At 39.1% G+C, this 22859-nt stretch overlaps 1 protein-coding gene across 2 annotated transcripts; it reads left to right on the top strand.

Moving 5' to 3' along the window:
- The first annotated feature begins 1324 nt into the window (after nt 1–1324).
- LOC132799026 (uncharacterized) lies at nt 1325–21982 on the top strand. Of its 2 annotated transcripts, XM_060811154.1 has the most exons (3): nt 1325–1914; nt 1982–2114; nt 20972–21982. In XM_060811154.1, exons 1-2 carry the CDS (start codon nt 1412–1414, stop codon nt 2067–2069), a joined length of 591 nt encoding a protein of 196 aa, XP_060667137.1. In that variant the 5' UTR covers nt 1325–1411; the 3' UTR covers nt 2070–2114; nt 20972–21982. The 2 variants fall into 2 exon arrangements, with proteins under 2 accessions (XP_060667137.1, XP_060667136.1); XM_060811153.1 differs by lacking the exon at nt 20972–21982 and having other exon boundaries at nt 1326–1914; nt 1982–2319.
- The last annotated feature ends 877 nt before the right edge of the window (nt 21983–22859 follow it).

The following is a 22859-nucleotide window of genomic DNA, read 5'->3' as shown; positions in this document are numbered from 1 at the left end:
AGGTAATTCGTTATGTAGACTTATTTGTATGCGTGTGAGTGTAAAATGACATTTTAATGTGCCGTTATATTTTCATTATTGTTGCTGTTTGTACCGTTTGATGGTAGCATTGGCAATGGCTTCACTTGCACCTCCACCTCTTTTTTTTAACGTATTGGGTGCCATGCGGACTGGCAGCAAGCTTCGAGCGTTTTGTGGCAACATGTAAAATCCATTTATTTTGACATGAAGCACATAAATCTATATTTGATCCATTTCTTTCTTTCGCTCAACGCTTACGCGCAGCAGACAGAGGAAAAAGGTGTGAAGTCATTTCCTTGCTATCAGAATTTTCCCCAACTTTTTTCTCGTACGTCTTGTTTGGAAACATAAGTATAATAGTGAATTGGCAAAAGAGTAGTCGGCTTGTAAAATATCCTACATAAACATTGCTAATTGATAGAATAGTAGTGTCATATAAAAAATACGACAAGTATTCAAAAAATTAAAGTGAAATTTTACGATTTCTTATGCTTATTTGACCGGATACATACAAATAAAATATTATCACAAGGGTTGGCCAATATGTAAAGTATAAATGTTTCTTGCTGTTTCACTACTATTTTTGAGCATTTAAATATTGCCATTTTGCCATATCCGGACGAAGCAGACGTAAATGTTGGTGTTGAATCATCATGTGGGTTTAGCTCAGCTTGCTCTTTTATGATTAATTATATTGTTTTTGTCCTGCTACTGCCACTACTGCAATGTCTTTTGCAGCACGTTATCGTACTTACGTGAGTGTGAGTGGTTATGTGCGGGATAGGAATTGCGTCCTGTGCATTGATATAGGTGCTCTCGTTATACTCTGTATCAACGCTTACTTACAACAAATGCATGTAATGGCAATTACAATAGTTCCTTGCAATACAATCATGCGGTTCCACAGCCCTGGTCGAGCACACATACATTTCAATGTACAAACATGTACAGAATGAAGATGTATGGGCGGTTTGCTTTTTGTTCATTTGTATTGGTGTCATTTGCAATAATAACTAAAGCGACCGTTCATTGGAGTTGACATTGTCTCAAAAGTTAAGTTGGCTGTGGCCACATAAACTTACAACTTGTAAATGTACATATGTGGGTGTGTGTGTGTGTATGCTGTATGGGTCCTAACGAAATGCAATTGTAAGTCTGGCATTGCACTTGTTATCATGTATCACGCAATACATTAAATTAAAAGAGCACTCATAACTGCAATTTCTAATCTGTTGCTTACTCTACCGATGATATTCTTGCAATTGTTTTCGTTCAACACGAAGCTAGCTTAGGTGTTTTTGTCTTATTAACATATTATATTGAAAAAATACCGATCAATCTACATTAAATTCATAGTACAAAAATATAATAAAATAAAAGACAGCCAAATATGGAATTTGAGAAACATGTTGGATTCTCCAAACACGCCGTGGTACCAAAAATTGAACTAGCTTATCAGGCGATGCAAAAGAAGAATAAGAAGTCTCACAGTAAGAAAAGCTTAAAAAATTCCACAAAGCGTCAACCACAAAAATGTCCAAGTAGTCAGAACATTTGGCGCAAGACGATCGTGCTAACCAAAGTTAAGCATAAAGCTAATTTACCTAGGATATTTACTCCAGACCGCATAACTGGATTGCCACTTGATTACGAGCGTACGGTATCAAAAATTATGCATTATGTTAATCCGCAGGCTTCAAATAGTCCTAGCCCGGATCTGTTGATAGAGGAATTCCTAACTCAAACACTAGCCGGTTATTTGAAGAACTACACATGCTGCGACCAATCTTCGTTGAAAAAACATATGCGCATGATTTTACAAATTCAGGGACCAAATGTAGCACAAAGTTACCATCGCAATGATGAAGAGCTGTTCGAGTTTCATTGCGCCTGGTTAGTATGTTGCATTAGTTTTATTTAAAAGACTGCGAAATTTATATTCAAAAATTTTATTTTATAGCAAGCGCAAGCCCATCCCACCTGTCAATATAGTGCCAATATATGGAAGTAAATTCAATTACAACAATCTGAAGATAAAAAGCAAATAGAAAGCCTTCTTACACATGACTTAAACTCGGCTCAAATGAAGCACAGTAAGGTCTTTAAATTGTTGTTTCATATATGTATATGTGTATTTCGACATATATATCTACATGCAATCAAATCAAATGCATGCCTACAATGTGTGAATCATATTCATGATGTATGAGTCGAATTCCAGTCCTTTAATAGAAAATTGTGGAACTATTAGTATTCAAAGAAATGTGCATTTTCCGATTTTTTTTAATACAACATTTTAAATTTTAATAATTGCCTTAACATTTCGTTTACTGTTATTGTAACATATGCCAATCTAGCATAATAACCTATTATTTAGCCAATAACTCGAGCAATGGGTAGTAATAATATACTTCAGTTTATACAAAGTTGCTCCACTCATATTTTCTCGCTATCAGCTGCGAACGACGGCTAAAAAACCAGGAGCAACACATTGATGTCAATGCTTGTGATGAGAGCTCTTATCATGATTTGGAGCAGTGGCAGACATTGGTGAGCAATAGGCGGGGCAGGGCGCTATAGCGCCACTTGAGTCAGATGGGTTGACAGACTGTGCCAAAGAGCGCGCATTTTACATTGTCTGAACAAGTAATATTGTAGAGCACTCGACAGATACCGCGATGCTTATACATATATCTGCTACTAACTATATAGCACAGATCACTTCTCGATCTTAATGGGTATCCATGTGTATCTGTGAGTGTTAACACTGTTAAGCATCAAACAAATATGCAAGGTACTGCCTGCCATCATTTTCATGTCCTCTAATTTAAAATTTATAAACGATTCTCTGAAATCTTTAAACGGAAAACTTGGACGATTTTCAAGTTCTGAAATCTAAAGAAAATCACGGCAACATAGTTATACATAGTATATTTACATAACTAAACTCAAATTTAAGTGCCCAAAAAGGTACACTGCAATCATCACTAACAGCTACAAAATATTGTTGCAAAAATAATGAAAGTTCATGCGACTTAATATTAAAAGCTTATTTAACATATAATGGACTGCTTTTGTAGAAAGCAATCGTTGTTGGAACTTTCAATTAATATTAACTAGTCACATTTGATGAAGCAGTTAATTTCTGTGCTCGCAAATGTAATAATAAGCGATGGATTTATTGTTTAATCAGCCTCTAAAGTTTTGACACAAAATTTTGGTGCAAAGTTGACACAGATAATGTGTCAAATTTAGTGACATGCCTTAAAGTCCTTCTTTGTGTTACTTTTTTTTTATTGTATCATAACATTTAAGCAAGTAAGAAAGCTTCAGTCGAGTGTGGTTGACTGTGAGATACCCGCTACTACGAGTTTACATACTATACATATCCTGTAGGCACAAAGTTATAATTCTACGTTCTAACCTGTGGGTAGCGGGCATAAAAATGTACGGGTACTCAAAACTCATGCTGACAAAATTGTTTTGCGACAATTATTCAACCGATGAAATTATTTTGGATTTTCAGTCAACTTTGAAGGCATCGTTGCGACCTGCTTTTTTTAGATCTTGGGTGGAATGGTTTGGGTTAAATAAACAAAACAGCGCTAAACAGCAAAGCCAAAAGCAAGGGCAAGGACAAGACTAACGGAAAGGAATCGGCAATAGCACTAGATTTCACCATCGACTCGTCATGATGGTCACCATTGTTTTGCTGTCATCAGAATTGTCCTCCTCAAAGCCTAAGAGCAGGACGAAACAGTTGGTGTTGTTGGTTGGTACCGATGCTGCTTTTGACGTTCGACAATATTGAGATATCGTCTCAAGTGTAAATTGTTATTGACACTTTGCGTATCGTGTTCTTTAGGCGGCATACGCATCCGTATCCCCTAGCACCAACAGTATCATCAATGTCAATGCCACACCATTTTTGTTTTCTCTCCCTACGCCCGGTTCTCACTCCAACAACATTTTCGCAAATTCACTCTTTGTTGCTCCTGAATCTTTTCATTGTATGCTCGCACTTTTGTTTAGTTTGTGCATTTGAACATCAACTGGCCAGCCAGCTTGCGCTTTACTTCAGTTATTAAACAGAGTTTCTTTTTTTCTTTACAAAATAAGACTTACTTCCAATACCTAAAAAAAAATACCAGCAAATCCGCCGTATCGGCTATTTGAAGGACGATCGGGATGTCCTTTGGCAGAAGGATAGCTCTTTTAAATACAAACCGATTGACATACCAAATGATGCACTTGAAATTTTTTCAAGGGGTAGGTGTAGAAAAATTGGCAAAATACCAGAATATCCGCCGTATCTCGGCTATTTGAAGGACGATCGGGATGTCCTTTGGCAGAAGGATAGCTCTTTTGAACACAAACTGATTGACATACCAAAACGGACGAATGTCCTGTAAGCAACAAAGTTACAAGGACTTTTTTGTTCAGAGAAAATAGCTTATATCTCGGCCATATCCTGTCCGATCCTTGCCGGACTAGTGTCAATCGAAGTTTCTTGGCAAGGACTATTATCCTGCCAAATTTCATCCCAATCGTCCTTGCGGTTCTCTAGATATCCTGGAATTTGTGTTTTCGGGCGGTTTTCTTCGGCCCCCGGACTGAAAAATTAGAAGTGTTGGATCCTTAGATGACCCCATACTTTTTTGATGCCGATCGATGGAGTTCATCCTTGCGATCCTGGCAATATATGTCCTTTGAAAATGCGCAAGGATATGGCCGAGATATAGCTTGTTTTCGAAAAAGGACATTCGTTTTTTAGCCATAGCTCTGCCAAATCCTTAAGGATCTAGCAAGGATGCACATTTTTGTAATCACAACAAACAGGACTATCGATTTGCATTCAAAGATTTTAAGGATAATACCAAAAAATGCACTTGAAATTTTTTCCAGGGGTAGGTGTAGAAAAATTGGCAAAATATCAGAAAATCCGCCGTATCTCGGCTATTTGAAGGACGATCGGGATGTCCTTTGGCAGAAGGATAGCTCTTTTGAACACAAACCGATTGACATACCAAAAAGGACGAATGTCCTGTAAGCAACAAAGTTACAAGGACTTTTTTGTTCAGAGAAAATAGCTTATATCTCGGCCATATCCTGTCCGATCCTTGCCGGACTAGTGTCAATCGAAGTTTCTTGGCAAGGACTATTATCCTGCCAAATTTCATCCCAATCGTCCTTGCGGTTCTCTAGATATCCTGGAATTTGTGTTTTCGGGCGGTTTTCTTCGGCCCCCGGACTGAAAAATTAGAAGTGTTGGATCCTTAGATGACCCCATACTTTTTTGATGCCGATCGATGGAGTTCGTCCTTGCGATCCTGGCAATATATGTCCTTTGAAAATGCGCAAGGATATGGCCGAGATATAGCTTGTTTTCGAAAAAGGACATTCGTTTTTTAGCCATAGCTCTGCCAAATCCTTAAGGATCTAGCAAGGATGCACATTTTTGTAATCACAACAAACAGGACTATCGATTGGCATTCAAAGATTTTAAGGATAATACCAATAAATGCACTTGAAATTTTTTGCAAGGGGTAGGTGTAGAAAAATTGGCAAAATATCAGAAAATCCGCCGTATCTCGGCTATTTGAAGGACGATCGGGATGTCCTTTGGCAGAAGGATAGCTCTTTTGAACACAAACTGATTGACATACCAAAAAGGACGAATGTCCTGTAAGCAACAAAGTTACAAGGACTTTTTTGTTCAGAGAAAATAGCTTATATCTCGGCCATATCCTGTCCGATCCTTGCCGGACTAGTGTCAATCGAAGTTTCTTGGCAAGGACTATTATCCTGCCAAATTTCATCCCAATCGTCCTTGCGGTTCTCTAGATATCCTGGAATTTGTGTTTTCGGGCGGTTTTCTTCGGCCTCCGGACTGAAAAATTAGAAGTGTTGGATCCTTAGATGACCCCATACTTTTTTGATGCCGATCGATGGAGTTCGTCCTTGCGATCCTGGCAATATATGTCCTTTGAAAATGCGCAAGGATATGGCCGAGATATAGCTTGTTTTCGAAAAGGACATTCGTTTTTTAGCCATAGCTCTGCCAAATCCTTAAGGATCTAGCAAGGATGCACATTTTTGTAATCACAACAAACAGGACTATCGATTGGCATTCAAAGATTTTAAGGATAATACCAAAAATGCACTTGAAATTTTTTCAAGGGGTAGGTGTAGAAAAATTGGCAAAATTTCAGAAAATCCGCCGTATCTCGGCTATTTGAAGGACGATCGGGATGTCCTTTGGCAGAAGGATAGCTCTTTTGAACACAAGCTGATTGACATACCAAAAAGGACGAATGTCCTGTAAGCAACAAAGTTACAAGGACTTTTTTGTTCAGAGAAAATAGCTTATATCTCGGCCATATCCTGTCCGATCCTTGCCGGACTAGTGTCAATCGAAGTTTCTTGGCATGGACTATTATCCTGCAAAATTTCATCCCAATCGTCCTTGCGGTTCTCTAGATATCCTGGAATTTGTGTTTTCGGGCGGTTTTCTTCGGCCCCCGGACTGAAAAATTAGAAGTGTTGGATCCTTAGATGACCCCATACTTTTTTGATGCCGATCGATGGAGTTCGTCCTTGCGATCCTGGCAATATATGTCCTTTGAAAATGCGCAAGGATATGGCCGAGATATAGCTTGTTTTCGAAAAAGGACATTCGTTTTTTAGCCATAGCTCTGCCAAATCCTTAAGGATCTAGCAAGGATGCACATTTTTGTAATCACAACAAACAGGACTATCGATTGGCATTCAAAGATTTTAAGGATAATACCAAAAATGCACTTGAAATTTTTCAAGGGGTAGGTGTAGAAAAATTGGCAAAATATCAGAAAATCCGCCGTATCTCGGCTATTTGAAGGACGATCGGGATGTCCTTTGGCAGAAGGATAGCTCTTTTGAACACAAACTGATTGACATACCAAAAAGGACGAATGTCCTGTAAGCAACAAAGTTACAAGGACTTTTTTGTTCAGAGAAAATAGCTTATATCTCGGCCATATCCTGTCCGATCCTTGCCGGACTAGTGTCAATCGAAGTTTCTTGGCAAGGACTATTATCCTGCCAAATTTCATCCCAATCGTCCTTGCGGTTCTCTAGATATCCTGGAATTTGTGTTTTCGGGCGGTTTTCTTCGGCCCCCGGACTGAAAAATTAGAAGTGTTGGATCCTTAGATGACCCCATACTTTTTTGATGCCGATCGATGGAGTTCGTCCTTGCGATCCTGGCAATATATGTCCTTTGAAAATGCGCAAGGATATGGCCGAGATATAGCTTGTTTTCGAAAAGGACATTCGTTTTTTAGCCATAGCTCTGCCAAATCCTTAAGGATCTAGCAAGGATGCACATTTTTGTAATCACAACAAACAGGACTATCGATTGGCATTCAAAGATTTTAAGGATAATACCAATAAATGCACTTGAAATTTTTCAAGGGGTAGGTGTAGAAAAATTGGCAAAATATCAGAAAATCCGCCGTATCTCGGCTATTTGAAGGACGATCGGGATGTCCTTTGGCAGAAGGATAGCTCTTTTGAACACAAACTGATTGACATACCAAAAAGGACGAATGTCCTGTAAGCAACAAAGTTACAAGGACTTTTTTGTTCAGAGAAAATAGCTTATATCTCGGCCATATCCTGTCCGATCCTTGCCGGACTAGTGTCAATCGAAGTTTCTTGGCAAGGACTATTATCCTGCCAAATTTCATCCCAATCGTCCTTGCGGTTCTCTAGATATCCTGGAATTTGTGTTTTCGGGCGGTTTTCTTCGGCCCCGGACTGAAAAATTAGAAGTGTTGGATCCTTAGATGACCCCATACTTTTTTGATGCCGATCGATGGAGTTCGTCCTTGCGATCCTGGCAATATATGTCCTTTGAAAATGCGCAAGGATATGGCCGAGATATAGCTTGTTTTCGAAAAGGACATTCGTTTTTTAGCCATAGCTCTGCCAAATCCTTAAGGATCTAGCAAGGATGCACATTTTTGTAATCACAACAAACAGGACTATCGATTGGCATTCAAAGATTTTAAGGATAATACCAAAAATGCACTTGAAATTTTTCAAGGGGTAGGTGTAGAAAAATTGGCAAAATTTCAGAAAATCCGCCGTATCTCGGCTATTTGAAGGACGATCGGGATGTCCTTTGGCAGAAGGATAGCTCTTTTGAACACAAACTGATTGACATACCAAAAAGGACGAATGTCCTGTAAGCAACAAAGTTACAAGGACTTTTTTGTTCAGAGAAAATAGCTTATATCTCGGCCATATCCTGTCCGATCCTTGCCGGACTAGTGTCAATCGAAGTTTCTTGGCAAGGACTATTATCCTGCCAAATTTCATCCCAATCGTCCTTGCGGTTCTCTAGATATCCTGGAATTTGTGTTTTCGGGCGGTTTTCTTCGGCCTCCGGACTGAAAAATTAGAAGTGTTGGATCCTTAGATGACCCCATACTTTTTTGATGCCGATCGATGGAGTTCGTCCTTGCGATCCTGGCAATATATGTCCTTTGAAAATGCGCAAGGATATGGCCGAGATATAGCTTGTTTTCGAAAAAGGACATTCGTTTTTTAGCCATAGCTCTGCCAAATCCTTAAGGATCTAGCAAGGATGCACATTTTTGTAATCACAACAAACAGGACTATCGATTGGCATTCAAAGATTTTAAGGATAATACCAAAAAATGCACTTGAAATTTTTTCAAGGGGTAGGTGTAGAAAAATTGGCAAAATTTCAGAAAATCCGCCGTATCTCGGCTATTTGAAGGACGATCGGGATGTCCTTTGGCAGAAGGATAGCTCTTTTGAACACAAGCTGATTGACATACCAAAAAGGACGAATGTCCTGTAAGCAACAAAGTTACAAGGACTTTTTTGTTCAGAGAAAATAGCTTATATCTCGGCCATATCCTGTCCGATCCTTGCCGGACTAGTGTCAATCGAAGTTTCTTGGCATGGACTATTATCCTGCAAAATTTCATCCCAATCGTCCTTGCGGTTCTCTAGATATCCTGGAATTTGTGTTTTCGGGCGGTTTTCTTCGGCCCCCGGACTGAAAAATTAGAAGTGTTGGATCCTTAGATGACCCCATACTTTTTTGATGCCGATCGATGGAGTTCGTCCTTGCGATCCTGGCAATATATGTCCTTTGAAAATGCGCAAGGATATGGCCGAGATATAGCTTGTTTTCGAAAAAGGACATTCGTTTTTTAGCCATAGCTCTGCCAAATCCTTAAGGATCTAGCAAGGATGCACATTTTTGTAATCACAACAAACAGGACTATCGATTGGCATTCAAAGATTTTAAGGATAATACCAAAAAATGCACTTGAAATTTTTTCAAGGGGTAGGTGTAGAAAAATTGGCAAAATATCAGAAAATCCGCCGTATCTCGGCTATTTGAAGGACGATCGGGATGTCCTTTGGCAGAAGGATAGCTCTTTTGAACACAAACTGATTGACATACCAAAAAGGACGAATGTCCTGTAAGCAACAAAGTTACAAGGACTTTTTTGTTCAGAGAAAATAGCTTATATCTCGGCCATATCCTGTCCGATCCTTGCCGGACTAGTGTCAATCGAAGTTTCTTGGCAAGGACTATTATCCTGCCAAATTTCATCCCAATCGTCCTTGCGGTTCTCTAGATATCCTGGAATTTGTGTTTTCGGGCGGTTTTCTTCGGCCCCCGGACTGAAAAATTAGAAGTGTTGGATCCTTAGATGACCCCATACTTTTTTGATGCCGATCGATGGAGTTCGTCCTTGCGATCCTGGCAATATATGTCCTTTGAAAATGCGCAAGGATATGGCCGAGATATAGCTTGTTTTCGAAAAAGGACATTCGTTTTTTAGCCATAGCTCTGCCAAATCCTTAAGGATCTAGCAAGGATGCACATTTTTGTAATCACAACAAACAGGACTATCGATTGGCATTCAAAGATAATAAGGATAATACCAAAAAATGCACTTGAAATTTTTTCAAGGGGTAGGTGTAGAAAAATTGGCAAAATTTCAGAAAATCCGCCGTATCTCGGCCATTTTAAAGACGATCGGGATGTCCTTTGGCAGAAGGATAGCTCTTTTGAACACAAACCGATTGACATACCAAAACGGACGAATGTCCTGTAAGGAACAAAGTTACAAGGACTTTTTTGTTCAGAGAAAATAGCTTATATCTCGGCCATATCCTGTCCGATCCTTGCCGGACTAGTGTCAATCGAAGTTTCTTGGCAAGGACTATTATCCTGCCAAATTTCATCCCAATCGTCCTTGCGGTTCTCTAGATATCCTGGAATTTGTGTTTTCGGGCGGTTTTCTTCGGCCCCCGGACTGAAAAATTAGAAGTGTTGGATCCTTAGATGACCCCATACTTTTTTGATGCCGATCGATGGAGTTCGTCCTTGCGATCCTGGCAATATATGTCCTTTGAAAATGCGCAAGGATATGGCCGAGATATAGCTTGTTTTCGAAAAAGGACATTCGTTTTTTAGCCATAGCTCTGCCAAATCCTTAAGGATCTAGCAAGGATGCACATTTTTGTAATCACAACAAACAGGACTATCGATTGGCATTCAAAGATTTTAAGGATAATACCAAAAATGCACTTGAAATTTTTCAAGGGGTAGGTGTAGAAAAATTGGCAAAATATCAGAAAATCCGCCGTATCTCGGCTATTTGAAGGACGATCGGGATGTCCTTTGGCAGAAGGATAGCTCTTTTGAACACAAACTGATTGACATACCAAAAAGGACGAATGTCCTGTAAGCAACAAAGTTACAAGGACTTTTTTGTTCAGAGAAAATAGCTTATATCTCGGCCATATCCTGTCCGATCCTTGCCGGACTAGTGTCAATCGAAGTTTCTTGGCAAGGACTATTATCCTGCCAAATTTCATCCCAATCGTCCTTGCGGTTCTCTAGATATCCTGGAATTTGTGTTTTCGGGCGGTTTTCTTCGGCCCCGGACTGAAAAATTAGAAGTGTTGGATCCTTAGATGACCCCATACTTTTTTGATGCCGATCGATGGAGTTCGTCCTTGCGATCCTGGCAATATATGTCCTTTGAAAATGCGCAAGGATATGGCCGAGATATAGCTTGTTTTCGAAAAAGGACATTCGTTTTTTAGCCATAGCTCTGCCAAATCCTTAAGGATCTAGCAAGGATGCACATTTTTGTAATCACAACAAACAGGACTATCGATTGGCATTCAAAGATTTTAAGGATAATACCAAAAATGCACTTGAAATTTTTCAAGGGGTAGGTGTAGAAAAATTGGCAAAATTTCAGAAAATCCGCCGTATCTCGGCTATTTTAAAGACGATCGGGATGTCCTTTGGCAGAAGGATAGCTCTTTTGAACACAAACCGATTGACATACCAAAAAGGACGAATGTCCTGTAAGCAACAAAGTTACAAGGACTTTTTTGTTCAGAGAAAATAGCTTATATCTCGGCCATATCCTGTCCGATCCTTGCCGGACTAGTGTCAATCGAAGTTTCTTGGCAAGGACTATTATCCTGCCAAATTTCATCCCAATCGTCCTTGCGGTTCTCTAGATATCCTGGAATTTGTGTTTTCGGGCGGTTTTCTTCGGCCCCCGGACTGAAAAATTAGAAGTGTTGGATCCTTAGATGACCCCATACTTTTTTGATGCCGATCGATGGAGTTCGTCCTTGCGATCCTGGCAATATATGTCCTTTGAAAATGCGCAAGGATATGGCCGAGATATAGCTTGTTTTCGAAAAGGACATTCGTTTTTTAGCCATAGCTCTGCCAAATCCTTAAGGATCTAGCAAGGATGCACATTTTTGTAATCACAACAAACAGGACTATCGATTGGCATTCAAAGATTTTAAGGATAATACCAATAAATGCACTTGAAATTTTTTCAAGGGGTAGGTGTAGAAAAATTGGCAAAATATCAGAAAATCCGCCGTATCTCGGCTATTTGAAGGACGATCGGGATGTCCTTTGGCAGAAGGATAGCTCTTTTGAACACAAACTGATTGACATACCAAAAAGGACGAATGTCCTGTAAGCAACAAAGTTACAAGGACTTTTTTGTTCAGAGAAAATAGCTTATATCTCGGCCATATCCTGTCCGATCCTTGCCGGACTAGTGTCAATCGAAGTTTCTTGGCAAGGACTATTATCCTGCCAAATTTCATCCCAATCGTCCTTGCGGTTCTCTAGATATCCTGGAATTTGTGTTTTCGGGCGGTTTTCTTCGGCCCCCGGACTGAAAAATTAGAAGTGTTGGATCCTTAGATGACCCCATACTTTTTTGATGCCGATCGATGGAGTTCGTCCTTGCGATCCTGGCAATATATGTCCTTTGAAAATGCGCAAGGATATGGCCGAGATATAGCTTGTTTTCGAAAAAGGACATTCGTTTTTTAGCCATAGCTCTGCCAAATCCTTAAGGATCTAGCAAGGATGCACATTTTTGTAATCACAACAAACAGGACTATCGATTGGCATTCAAAGATTTTAAGGATAATACCAATAAATGCACTTGAAATTTTTCAAGGGGTAGGTGTAGAAAAATTGGCAAAATATCAGAAAATCCGCCGTATCTCGGCTATTTGAAGGACGATCGGGATGTCCTTTGGCAGAAGGATAGCTCTTTTGAACACAAACTGATTGACATACCAAAAAGGACGAATGTCCTGTAAGCAACAAAGTTACAAGGACTTTTTTGTTCAGAGAAAATAGCTTATATCTCGGCCATATCCTGTCCGATCCTTGCCGGACTAGTGTCAATCGAAGTTTCTTGGCAAGGACTATTATCCTGCCAAATTTCATCCCAATCGTCCTTGCGGTTCTCTAGATATCCTGGAATTTGTGTTTTCGGGCGGTTTTCTTCGGCCCCCGGACTGAAAAATTAGAAGTGTTGGATCCTTAGATGACCCCATACTTTTTTGATGCCGATCGGTGGAGTTCGTCCTTGCGATCCTGGCAATATATGTCCTTTGAAAATGCGCAAGGATATGGCCGAGATATAGCTTGTTTTCGAAAAGGACATTCGTTTTTTAGCCATAGCTCTGCCAAATCCTTAAGGATCTAGCAAGGATGCACATTTTTGTAATCACAACAAACAGGACTATCGATTGGCATTCAAAGATTTTAAGGATAATACCAAAAAATGCACTTGAAATTTTTTCAAGGGGTAGGTGTAGAAAAATTGGCAAAATTTCAGAAAATCCGCCGTATCTCGGCCATTTTAAAGACGATCGGGATGTCCTTTGGCAGAAGGATAGCTCTTTTGAACACAAACTGATTGACATACCAAAAAGGACGAATGTCCTGTAAGCAACAAAGTTACAAGGACTTTTTTGTTCAGAGAAAATAGCTTATATCTCGGCTATATCCTGTACGATCCTTGCCGGACTAGTGTCAATCGAAGTTTCTTGGCAAGGACTATTATCCTGCCAAATTTCATCCCAATCGTCCTTGCGGTTCTCTAGATATCCTGGAATTTGTGTTTTCGGGCGGTTTTCTTCGGCCCCCGGACTGAAAAATTAGAAGTGTTGGATCCTTAGATGACCCCATACTTTTTTGATGCCGATCGATGGAGTTCGTCCTTGCGATCCTGGCAATATATGTCCTTTGAAAATGCGCAAGGATATGGCCGAGATATAGCTTGTTTTCGAAAAAGGACATTCGTTTTTTAGCCATAGCTCTGCCAAATCCTTAAGGATCTAGCAAGGATGCACATTTTTGTAATCACAACAAACAGGACTATCGATTGGCATTCAAAGATTTTAAGGATAATACCAATAAATGCACTTGAAATTTTTCAAGGGGTAGGTGTAGAAAAATTGGCAAAATATCAGAAAATCCGCCGTATCTCGGCTATTTGAAGGACGATCGGGATGTCCTTTGGCAGAAGGATAGCTCTTTTGAACACAAACTGATTGACATACCAAAAAGGACGAATGTCCTGTAAGCAACAAAGTTACAAGGACTTTTTTGTTCAGAGAAAATAGCTTATATCTCGGCCATATCCTGTCCGATCCTTGCCGGACTAGTGTCAATCGAAGTTTCTTGGCAAGGACTATTATCCTGCCAAATTTCATCCCAATCGTCCTTGCGGTTCTCTAGATATCCTGGAATTTGTGTTTTCGGGCGGTTTTCTTCGGCCCCCGGACTGAAAAATTAGAAGTGTTGGATCCTTAGATGACCCCATACTTTTTTGATGCCGATCGATGGAGTTCGTCCTTGCGATCCTGGCAATATATGTCCTTTGAAAATGCGCAAGGATATGGCCGAGATATAGCTTGTTTTCGAAAAAGGACATTCGTTTTTTAGCCATAGCTCTGCCAAATCCTTAAGGATCTAGCAAGGATGCACATTTTTGTAATCACAACAAACAGGACTATCGATTGGCATTCAAAGATTTTAAGGATAATACCAAAAATGCACTTGAAATTTTTCAAGGGGTAGGTGTAGAAAAATTGGCAAAATTTCAGAAAATCCGCCGTATCTCGGCCATTTTAAAGACGATCGGGATGTCCTTTGGCAGAAGGATAGCTCTTTTGAACACAAACCGATTGACATACCAAAACGGACGAATGTCCTGTAAGGAACAAAGTTACAAGGACTTTTTTGTTCAGAGAAAATAGCTTATATCTCGGCCATATCCTGTCCGATCCTTGCCGGACTAGTGTCAATCGAAGTTTCTTGGCAAGGACTATTATCCTGCCAAATTTCATCCCAATCGTCCTTGCGGTTCTCTAGATATCCTGGAATTTGTGTTTTCGGGCGGTTTTCTTCGGCCCCCGGACTGAAAAATTAGAAGTGTTGGATCCTTAGATGACCCCATACTTTTTTGATGCCGATCGGTGGAGTTCGTCCTTGCGATCCTGGCAATATATGTCCTTTGAAAATGCGCAAGGATATGGCCGAGATATAGCTTGTTTTCGAAAAAGGACATTCGTTTTTTAGCCATAGCTCTGCCAAATCCTTAAGGATCTAGCAAGGATGCACATTTTTGTAATCACAACAAACAGGACTATCGATTGGCATTCAAAGATTTTAAGGATAATACCAATAAATGCACTTGAAATTTTTCAAGGGGTAGGTGTAGAAAAATTGGCAAAATATCAGAAAATCCGCCGTATCTCGGCTATTTGAAGGACGATCGGGATGTCCTTTGGCAGAAGGATAGCTCTTTTGAACACAAACTGATTGACATACCAAAAAGGACGAATGTCCTGTAAGCAACAAAGTTACAAGGACTTTTTTGTTCAGAGAAAATAGCTTATATCTCGGCCATATCCTGTCCGATCCTTGCCGGACTAGTGTCAATCGAAGTTTCTTGGCAAGGACTATTATCCTGCCAAATTTCATCCCAATCGTCCTTGCGGTTCTCTAGATATCCTGGAATTTGTGTTTTCGGGCGGTTTTCTTCGGCCCCGGACTGAAAAATTAGAAGTGTTGGATCCTTAGATGACCCCATACTTTTTTGATGCCGATCGATGGAGTTCGTCCTTGCGATCCTGGCAATATATGTCCTTTGAAAATGCGCAAGGATATGGCCGAGATATAGCTTGTTTTCGAAAAAGGACATTCGTTTTTTAGCCATAGCTCTGCCAAATCCTTAAGGATCTAGCAAGGATGCACATTTTGTAATCACAACAAACAGGACTATCGATTGGCATTCAAAGATTTTAAGGATAATACCAAAAATGCACTTGAAATTTTTCAAGGGGTAGGTGTAGAAAAATTGGCAAAATTTCAGAAAATCCGCCGTATCTCGGCTATTTGAAGGACGATCGGGATGTCCTTTGGCAGAAGGATAGCTCTTTTGAACACAAGCTGATTGACATACCAAAAAGGACGAATGTCCTGTAAGCAACAAAGTTACAAGGACTTTTTTGTTCAGAGAAAATAGCTTATATCTCGGCCATATCCTGTCCGATCCTTGCCGGACTAGTGTCAATCGAAGTTTCTTGGCATGGACTATTATCCTGCCAAATTTCATCCCAATCGTCCTTGCGGTTCTCTAGATATCCTGGAATTTGTGTTTTCGGGCGGTTTTCTTCGGCCCCCGGACTGAAAAATTAGAAGTGTTGGATCCTTAGATGACCCCATACTTTTTTGATGCCGATCGATGGAGTTCGTCCTTGCGATCCTGGCAATATATGTCCTTTGAAAATGCGCAAGGATATGGCCGAGATATAGCTTGTTTTCGAAAAAGGACATTCGTTTTTTAGCCATAGCTCTGCCAAATCCTTAAGGATCTAGCAAGGATGCACATTTTTGTAATCACAACAAACAGGACTATCGATTGGCATTCAAAGATTTTAAGGATAATACCAAAAATGCACTTGAAATTTTTCAAGGGGTAGGTGTAGAAAAATTGGCAAAATTTCAGAAAATCCGCCGTATCTCGGCCATTTTAAAGACGATCGGGATGTCCTTTGGCAGAAGGATAGCTCTTTTGAACACAAACTGATTGACATACCAAAAAGGACGAATGTCCTGTAAGCAACAAAGTTACAAGGACTTTTTTGTTCAGAGAAAATAGCTTATATCTCGGCTATATCCTGTACGATCCTTGCCGGACTAGTGTCAATCGAAGTTTCTTGGCAAGGACTATTATCCTGCCAAATTTCATCCCAATCGTCCTTGCGGTTCTCTAGATATCCTGGAATTTGTGTTTTCGGGCGGTTTTCTTCGGCCCCCGGACTGAAAAATTAGAAGTGTTGGATCCTTAGATGACCCCATACTTTTTTGATGCCGATCGATGGAGTTCGTCCTTGCGATCCTGGCAATATATGTCCTTTGAAAATGCGCAAGGATATGGCCGAGATATAGCTTGTTTTCGAAAAAGGACATTCGTTTTTTAGCCATAGCTCTGCCAAATCCTTAAGGATCTAGCAAGGATGCACATTTTTGTAATCACAACAAACAGGACTATCGATTGGCATTCAAAGATTTTAAGGATAACACCAAAAAATTCACTTGAAATTTTTTCAAGGGGTAGGTGTAGAAAAATTGGCAAAATTTCAGAAAATCCGCCGTATCTCGGCCATTTTAAAGACGATCGGGATGTCCTTTGGCAGAAGGATAGCTCTTTTGAACACAAACCGATTGACATACCAAAACGGACGAATGTCCTGTAAGCAACAAAGTTACAAGGACTTTTTTGTTCAGAGAAAATAGCTTATATCTCGGCTATATCCTGTACGATCCTTGCCGGATTAGTGTCAATCGAAGTTTCTTGGCAGGGACTATTATCCTGCCAAATTTCATCCCAATCGTCTTTGCGGTTCTCTAGATATCCTGGAATTTGTGATTTCGTGCGGTTTTCTTCGGCCCCCGGACTGAAAAATTAGAAGTGTTGGATCCTTAGATGACCCCATACTTTTTTGATGCCGATCGATGGAGTTCGTCCTTGCGATCCTGGCAATATATGTCCTTTGAAATTGTGCAAGGATATGGCCGAGATATAGCTTGTTTTCGAAAAAGGACATTCGTTTTTTGGCCGTAGCTCGGCCAAAGATTTCAAAATGTTTTCGAAAAAGGACATTCGTTTTCTGGCCATATTTCCTAAAGGATTTGGCAGCTATTTCTTTGTCAAAAGGATAACTAGTAGAATCGATCTGCTTTCAAGAATTTTAAGAAATTGAAATTAAATAATAAATATATTTAAATTATAGGCTTTATCTTTTATTTTGCGGTATGTAAATATTTTTGTATTATTATGCAAAAGAAATAGTGATATTGAAATACATAAATAATAAGATAATGAACTTTAAGTTTGACTTAGATGTCTCTTAATTAAGCCTAATTACAATTTGTAAAATAGAGCGATTTTCAGATATTGTCTTAATCGCCACATTTTAGGAATTTTGCTTATCAGAGTTAATACTGGAAGCCAAAATTAGCGCGGTCTGACGACACGGTACGGTCACTGATTTTGTGTTGATCATCACATTTATTGGCACTAGAGCTATTATGCTTCCAAATTTAAATATTCATTTGTGTGTAAACTGTAAATGTCCTTAAGTTAGATGAAGATGGCTCAGGTTGCATTGGGATAGTAAGACCGTGGTCACCTCGCCTAACCAGTGAAGTGCACAGTTTAACATCGGTTTTGGACCTTTGGGCGAGGCACCCAAGCACCCTGAGCAACCCATGGCGTTCATTTGGTTCGTTGTGCTTCATTCATTAGCCTGGTTTCCGTTTCCGCTTCATTCAATTCTCTTGATGCCTTTGCTGCGACTGACTTAATGCCATTGACGTGGATGAATGTTGTACTGTGCTATGTTGTGTTGAGCTTGTGCTGGATGGCTGCCCTTTCCTTCTGGATAACTGCCTCTAGCTGCCTGTTGTTTATGTATTTCTATGAGGCCCTCGCTAAAGTTCTTTTGGAGGATGCCCTTCCATTGCCATCAGCTCACTCTATTTCGCAATTCATTTTCAATTTATCTGGCCTAATATCGACATGCTTTTAGGTTTGCTTTGCTTTCGACCTCGTAACTGACTTAACTGGTTGACAGAATAAACGGACTTTAAATGAATTGGTAGAGATGTTTTCTAGTTACTTCGGTTTTGGTCCTGGTTGACACTATGTTAGTGTTGCCAACTGTCGAAAATAGAATTAAGCAGATATTATACAGATTCATGCAATGGTAAATGTGTGAAGAAATTGTTTTTCTTGTTTAGATAAAAATACCTTTTTCATTGAGTATCTTAACTTAGGACAATTAATTCGAACAGAATATAATATCGCAATTACCATAAGAATGATTGATCTATTACATCGAATAATTGTAGTGCATATTTTGCTAACAAAAAAGAAATTGGGAAGCATATAAGAATGTGTTTATAATATTTGCAAGAATTATAGTAGAATGGAACCAATTCTGCAATTTAAGAATTACAGTTTTGCCAATTTGACTGTTACTCAATGTAATTCTTTTATTACATTCTTATAGTACCGAATTGTTTTATGTTTCAGAAACTGTTCAAATGACTCTACATCTTTGCTTGGTATTGTTGTATTTACCATGTGGGTCACGTTGTCATCTGACTTATACAAAATGCAAATAAAATTTTTCCCGGACAGGCTAACCATTTTGGAGGTAAAAGTGTGTATAGAATGTGAGACAGAGATGCAAAGCTCACGACATCGCAAAGTCAAACACGTGGCTGTAATGGAATGGAGGGTAAATATCCAAGTCACAATTTACGGACCAACACGATGAACAATTGATCTCCCAGGTAGGAGAAATAGTTGTGTGAGCTGAATATTATTAGTTAGTATATCATAATATGGTTGGTAGGATTTAGTTTGTGGCAATAAACAAAATCCTTTCAATGAAGTTGTGATTCGTTTGTCCTGCTTGTAACACAGCTGCCCATATTGCGAGACTAAACATTTGCACATCCTCTCTGTGTGATTAAGGTTTACTGATTCGCTATTGTTGTTGTTGTTACTTGTGTTGTGAATTTGTTAAGCTGAACTCAACCCAGCTGTCCATCTGCAACTTTGTTGATTTCTTTGGCGCAGGTCCGGTTGCTTTTATTATATTTTATTATATTTGTTGTTATGTATTCCCTTCCAATTCTGTTAAGTTTTCCCCAATCGAGTTTCCTTTTTTCTTGTGGATAAATGTGAGTGGTTGTATATGTTTGTGTAAGTGGCTACGTCGTATCTATGTTATATGTGGGCACTTGGCATCGCTTGCGACATCCATAATATAATATAATTATTTGTATTAAATTCTGGTAACCAATAAATGGAATTGCAGTCCGAGTAGGTCTCCTAACATCTCTATCATTACCACTGTAAAATGTAAGGAGGCAAAATAGGATGAAGAGTGACACTAATACAATTGAAAATTTGTAGAATGCCGTTTTTGGTCCATTCTGGAAAGCGCTCCAAATTGAATTAAAACTTGGGTTCTTTCCTCCCTTTTACTCTTCCCCAATCTATCTCTTTCTGTCATCTCTTTTAATATAGCTATTTTCTTGAAGCTTGTCCTGTATCGTTATACTTTGATGTTGCTGTTGGTTTCGTTGTTGCTGGGTTGGATTGGGTTAAATGCGCTTATCTGGACCGCAAACAGTTTTGCTTTTGTTCAAGCTCTTGGCTGAACTCTAACTCGAACTAGCAAAACCGTGGGATAGCAATGGTTGAACATCAAGAATTTCTTGAAATGTACATAATTGAATTTTGTATATCAAACTTTCTGTGATAAAATGTGATTAAGTGCAGGTAATTTGTAATTTGTCTAAAAACTCTTCACACACTGTTCACAAACTCGCTAGAAATGTAGAGGAGCACAGTCCTTTGACACTTCACTTGATGCAAAAATCATTTTTCTGCTGCTATTCGAAACAGTGGTAGACCTCTCGAATTGCACTCTGGTGACTGTTGACTGGCAAAGACTGACTAAGATAGATGGTCACAGGCATTGCGCAATCAGCGACTGCATTATAAGAAGTAAAATAAGCTTTGCATACTTTGCTTTACTTTGTGCCACCTTACCGTGCCTTGGCTCGCTTTCAGTGTTAAGCGATTCAGTAAAACTTGGCGCCGTCACAGATAAAGTATTTGTACTTATTTTCCAATTTAAGTCTTCTTTACATCACTTCTGTATTTTTCTTCCGTTCGCTCTTTCTTTCTGATTCTGATTTTGATTTTTTTGATAGTCAGTGTTTAAGTTATTGGAATTTTGTTTAAATCTAATTAAATCTAGGAATTATAATCCTAGCTCTGTATCTGCTATAGTAAGACATGCTTCCACGCATCATATATCGAGTAACCGCAAAAGCACCGTCTTTGAGTGCAACGAAATTGGACTGAATTACATATTGGGTGGGACTCGCAGTGATTTTTCTATAAAAACGCATTACAAAAGATAAAAATATTAACGGAGCCCAAATTAATGTCTAAAATTTCATTTTTTTTATTTTTAGTTCAAATTTAAATTCGCAAAAATTGGAGCTCAAATTAAATTCAACTGGTCTAAAGACCTCGAAATCGACGCAAGTTGGCAACCATATTGTCAGACAACTTAAAGAACCTGTGAAACTTGGCAAGGGCGTTGGTCAGCTTTGGCACTGCAAACAGCGACAGCAGCATCAACAATAAGCTCAATTCACTGAAAATTTGCAGTTCGCAAATGGCCACAAACATAAACTACAGCGAGAGAAGAAAGAGTCAACTTACTAAATCGGACCGTAAACAGCAAAACTAGGAGCATCAGAATAACGATTGGCATTGCTAAATAGGCCAAGATGTCGTTGTTGCTGTCGATGAGCATATTACTCAACAGGCAAGTAAAGTACTGCGCACCCTAATTTGTAGACTTGCAAAAATGAAGTATGGTAACCAGCCTCTTAGATGAATAATACAAGCGATATTTAGAACATTTACAGCTTAACAATGCCTGGCACTTTGGCATATCGATTTTTCCTTTAGATTCTGCTGTGCTCGCATTTTCCACAAAGACGCAATCTATTCGTATTTTACTGGGTTATATGTGTTGACTGGTTTTTGGCGGTGTCGATATATGTAAATAGTGAATGGCTGATTCACTGTGTGGCAGCTCCAACTACGACTACAAATACAACTTTAGCTATTCACTCACACGTCTGCTCAATTAAAACTGGAAAGTTATTCGACCATAAATGCTGCTGACTTGCCCACCGATGCTGTTGCCTCTTCATTAATGGTGGTAAAAGAATGAGAGATGAAATGAAATGAAAGACGAGCTACTTTTTCTAGTGGCAGCTACCTGGATTTTTTTCTATTATTATTTTTCATTCATTTATCGGTATTAGAAAAAACACTTTTATATACATAAACAAAAAGCAATTAAGACTAAAGCGGTTAACGAAATTTTCTATTATTTAATGTAACGCAATATCGCAAAGTGAAAAATCAACCAAGAAACACACAAGAACTTCTAAATACAGAAAACACATATACTAGATACATACAGAACTTTTCCTTGGCTTTTACTTACTTATATATTTGTAGAGCTACTTTTTGGGCCCCTGGCGATGACAGTCAAAGTCGAAGTCGAACAATGGTTGCATGTAAGTACGAAGGGTTCAGTCAACTTGCTCAACAAAAAGCCGTAAAGATGTTTAGCGTTTAAAGTTAGAGAGCGCCACAAGCTATTTGTTGGATTGTTTAGTGTGTTTACTCTATTTTGGTACATGAAAGTAAAATTAAACTGGCCAAGCGCTTGTAACTTATAAGGCATTAAGGAAGATTTACATTACAGAACGAGATCTAACATTGGCAAATAACACATTTCTATATACAAGTGTGAAAATAGAGCGTGCATTGTTGTGAATGTATATTATGAACGTATACAAAAATAAGGACTTGACTTTAAAAAAAAGTATCGACCATGCAATTCTTAACCCAAGAATGCAGAACAGGTTGAGGCTGCAGGCTGCAAGCTGCAGCGCTGCAGTAAAACTGTCATGGTGGCCTAAAGCGACAACAACAGCACAAAAGCAACAGCAACAAAGAATGAAAAACAATGCGCAAGAGCACATATTTTGTTTAACACTTGTCTCCCAGTTTCGCTGTGAACTCAGTGCAAAAGGCAACTGAATAGATTAAATACACAATGGGGTTAAGGGAGAGAGAACTCTGAAGGTCGCAGGTCACGTGTTTACCACAGATAACATTATATAGTACTAGTAAAAGACAAATTAATTATACACAAAATTACTAATAAAAAATCGGATTGAAAACATATAATGAAAGAAATTCATTTCATCACACACCCTGGGCTTAAAGAAGATCTAAAGTAGCAAATCAGCATGCGCCTTTTAAAACGTAAAG

Source organism: Drosophila nasuta, chromosome 2L, assembly GCF_023558535.2.
Source record: "Drosophila nasuta strain 15112-1781.00 chromosome 2L, ASM2355853v1, whole genome shotgun sequence".
Taxonomy (NCBI): domain Eukaryota; kingdom Metazoa; phylum Arthropoda; class Insecta; order Diptera; family Drosophilidae; genus Drosophila; species Drosophila nasuta.
This window is presented reverse-complemented; position numbering and strand designations above follow the sequence as displayed.

Coding starts and splice junctions, on each gene's coding strand:
- LOC132799026 (XM_060811154.1), top strand. CDS start 1,412: ATGGAATTTGAGAAACATGTTGGATTCTCCAAACACGCCGTGGTACCA. Junction 1,915..1,981: donor TTCGAGTTTCATTGCGCCTG/GTTAGTATGTTG, acceptor TTTATTTTATAG/CAAGCGCAAGCCCATCCCAC.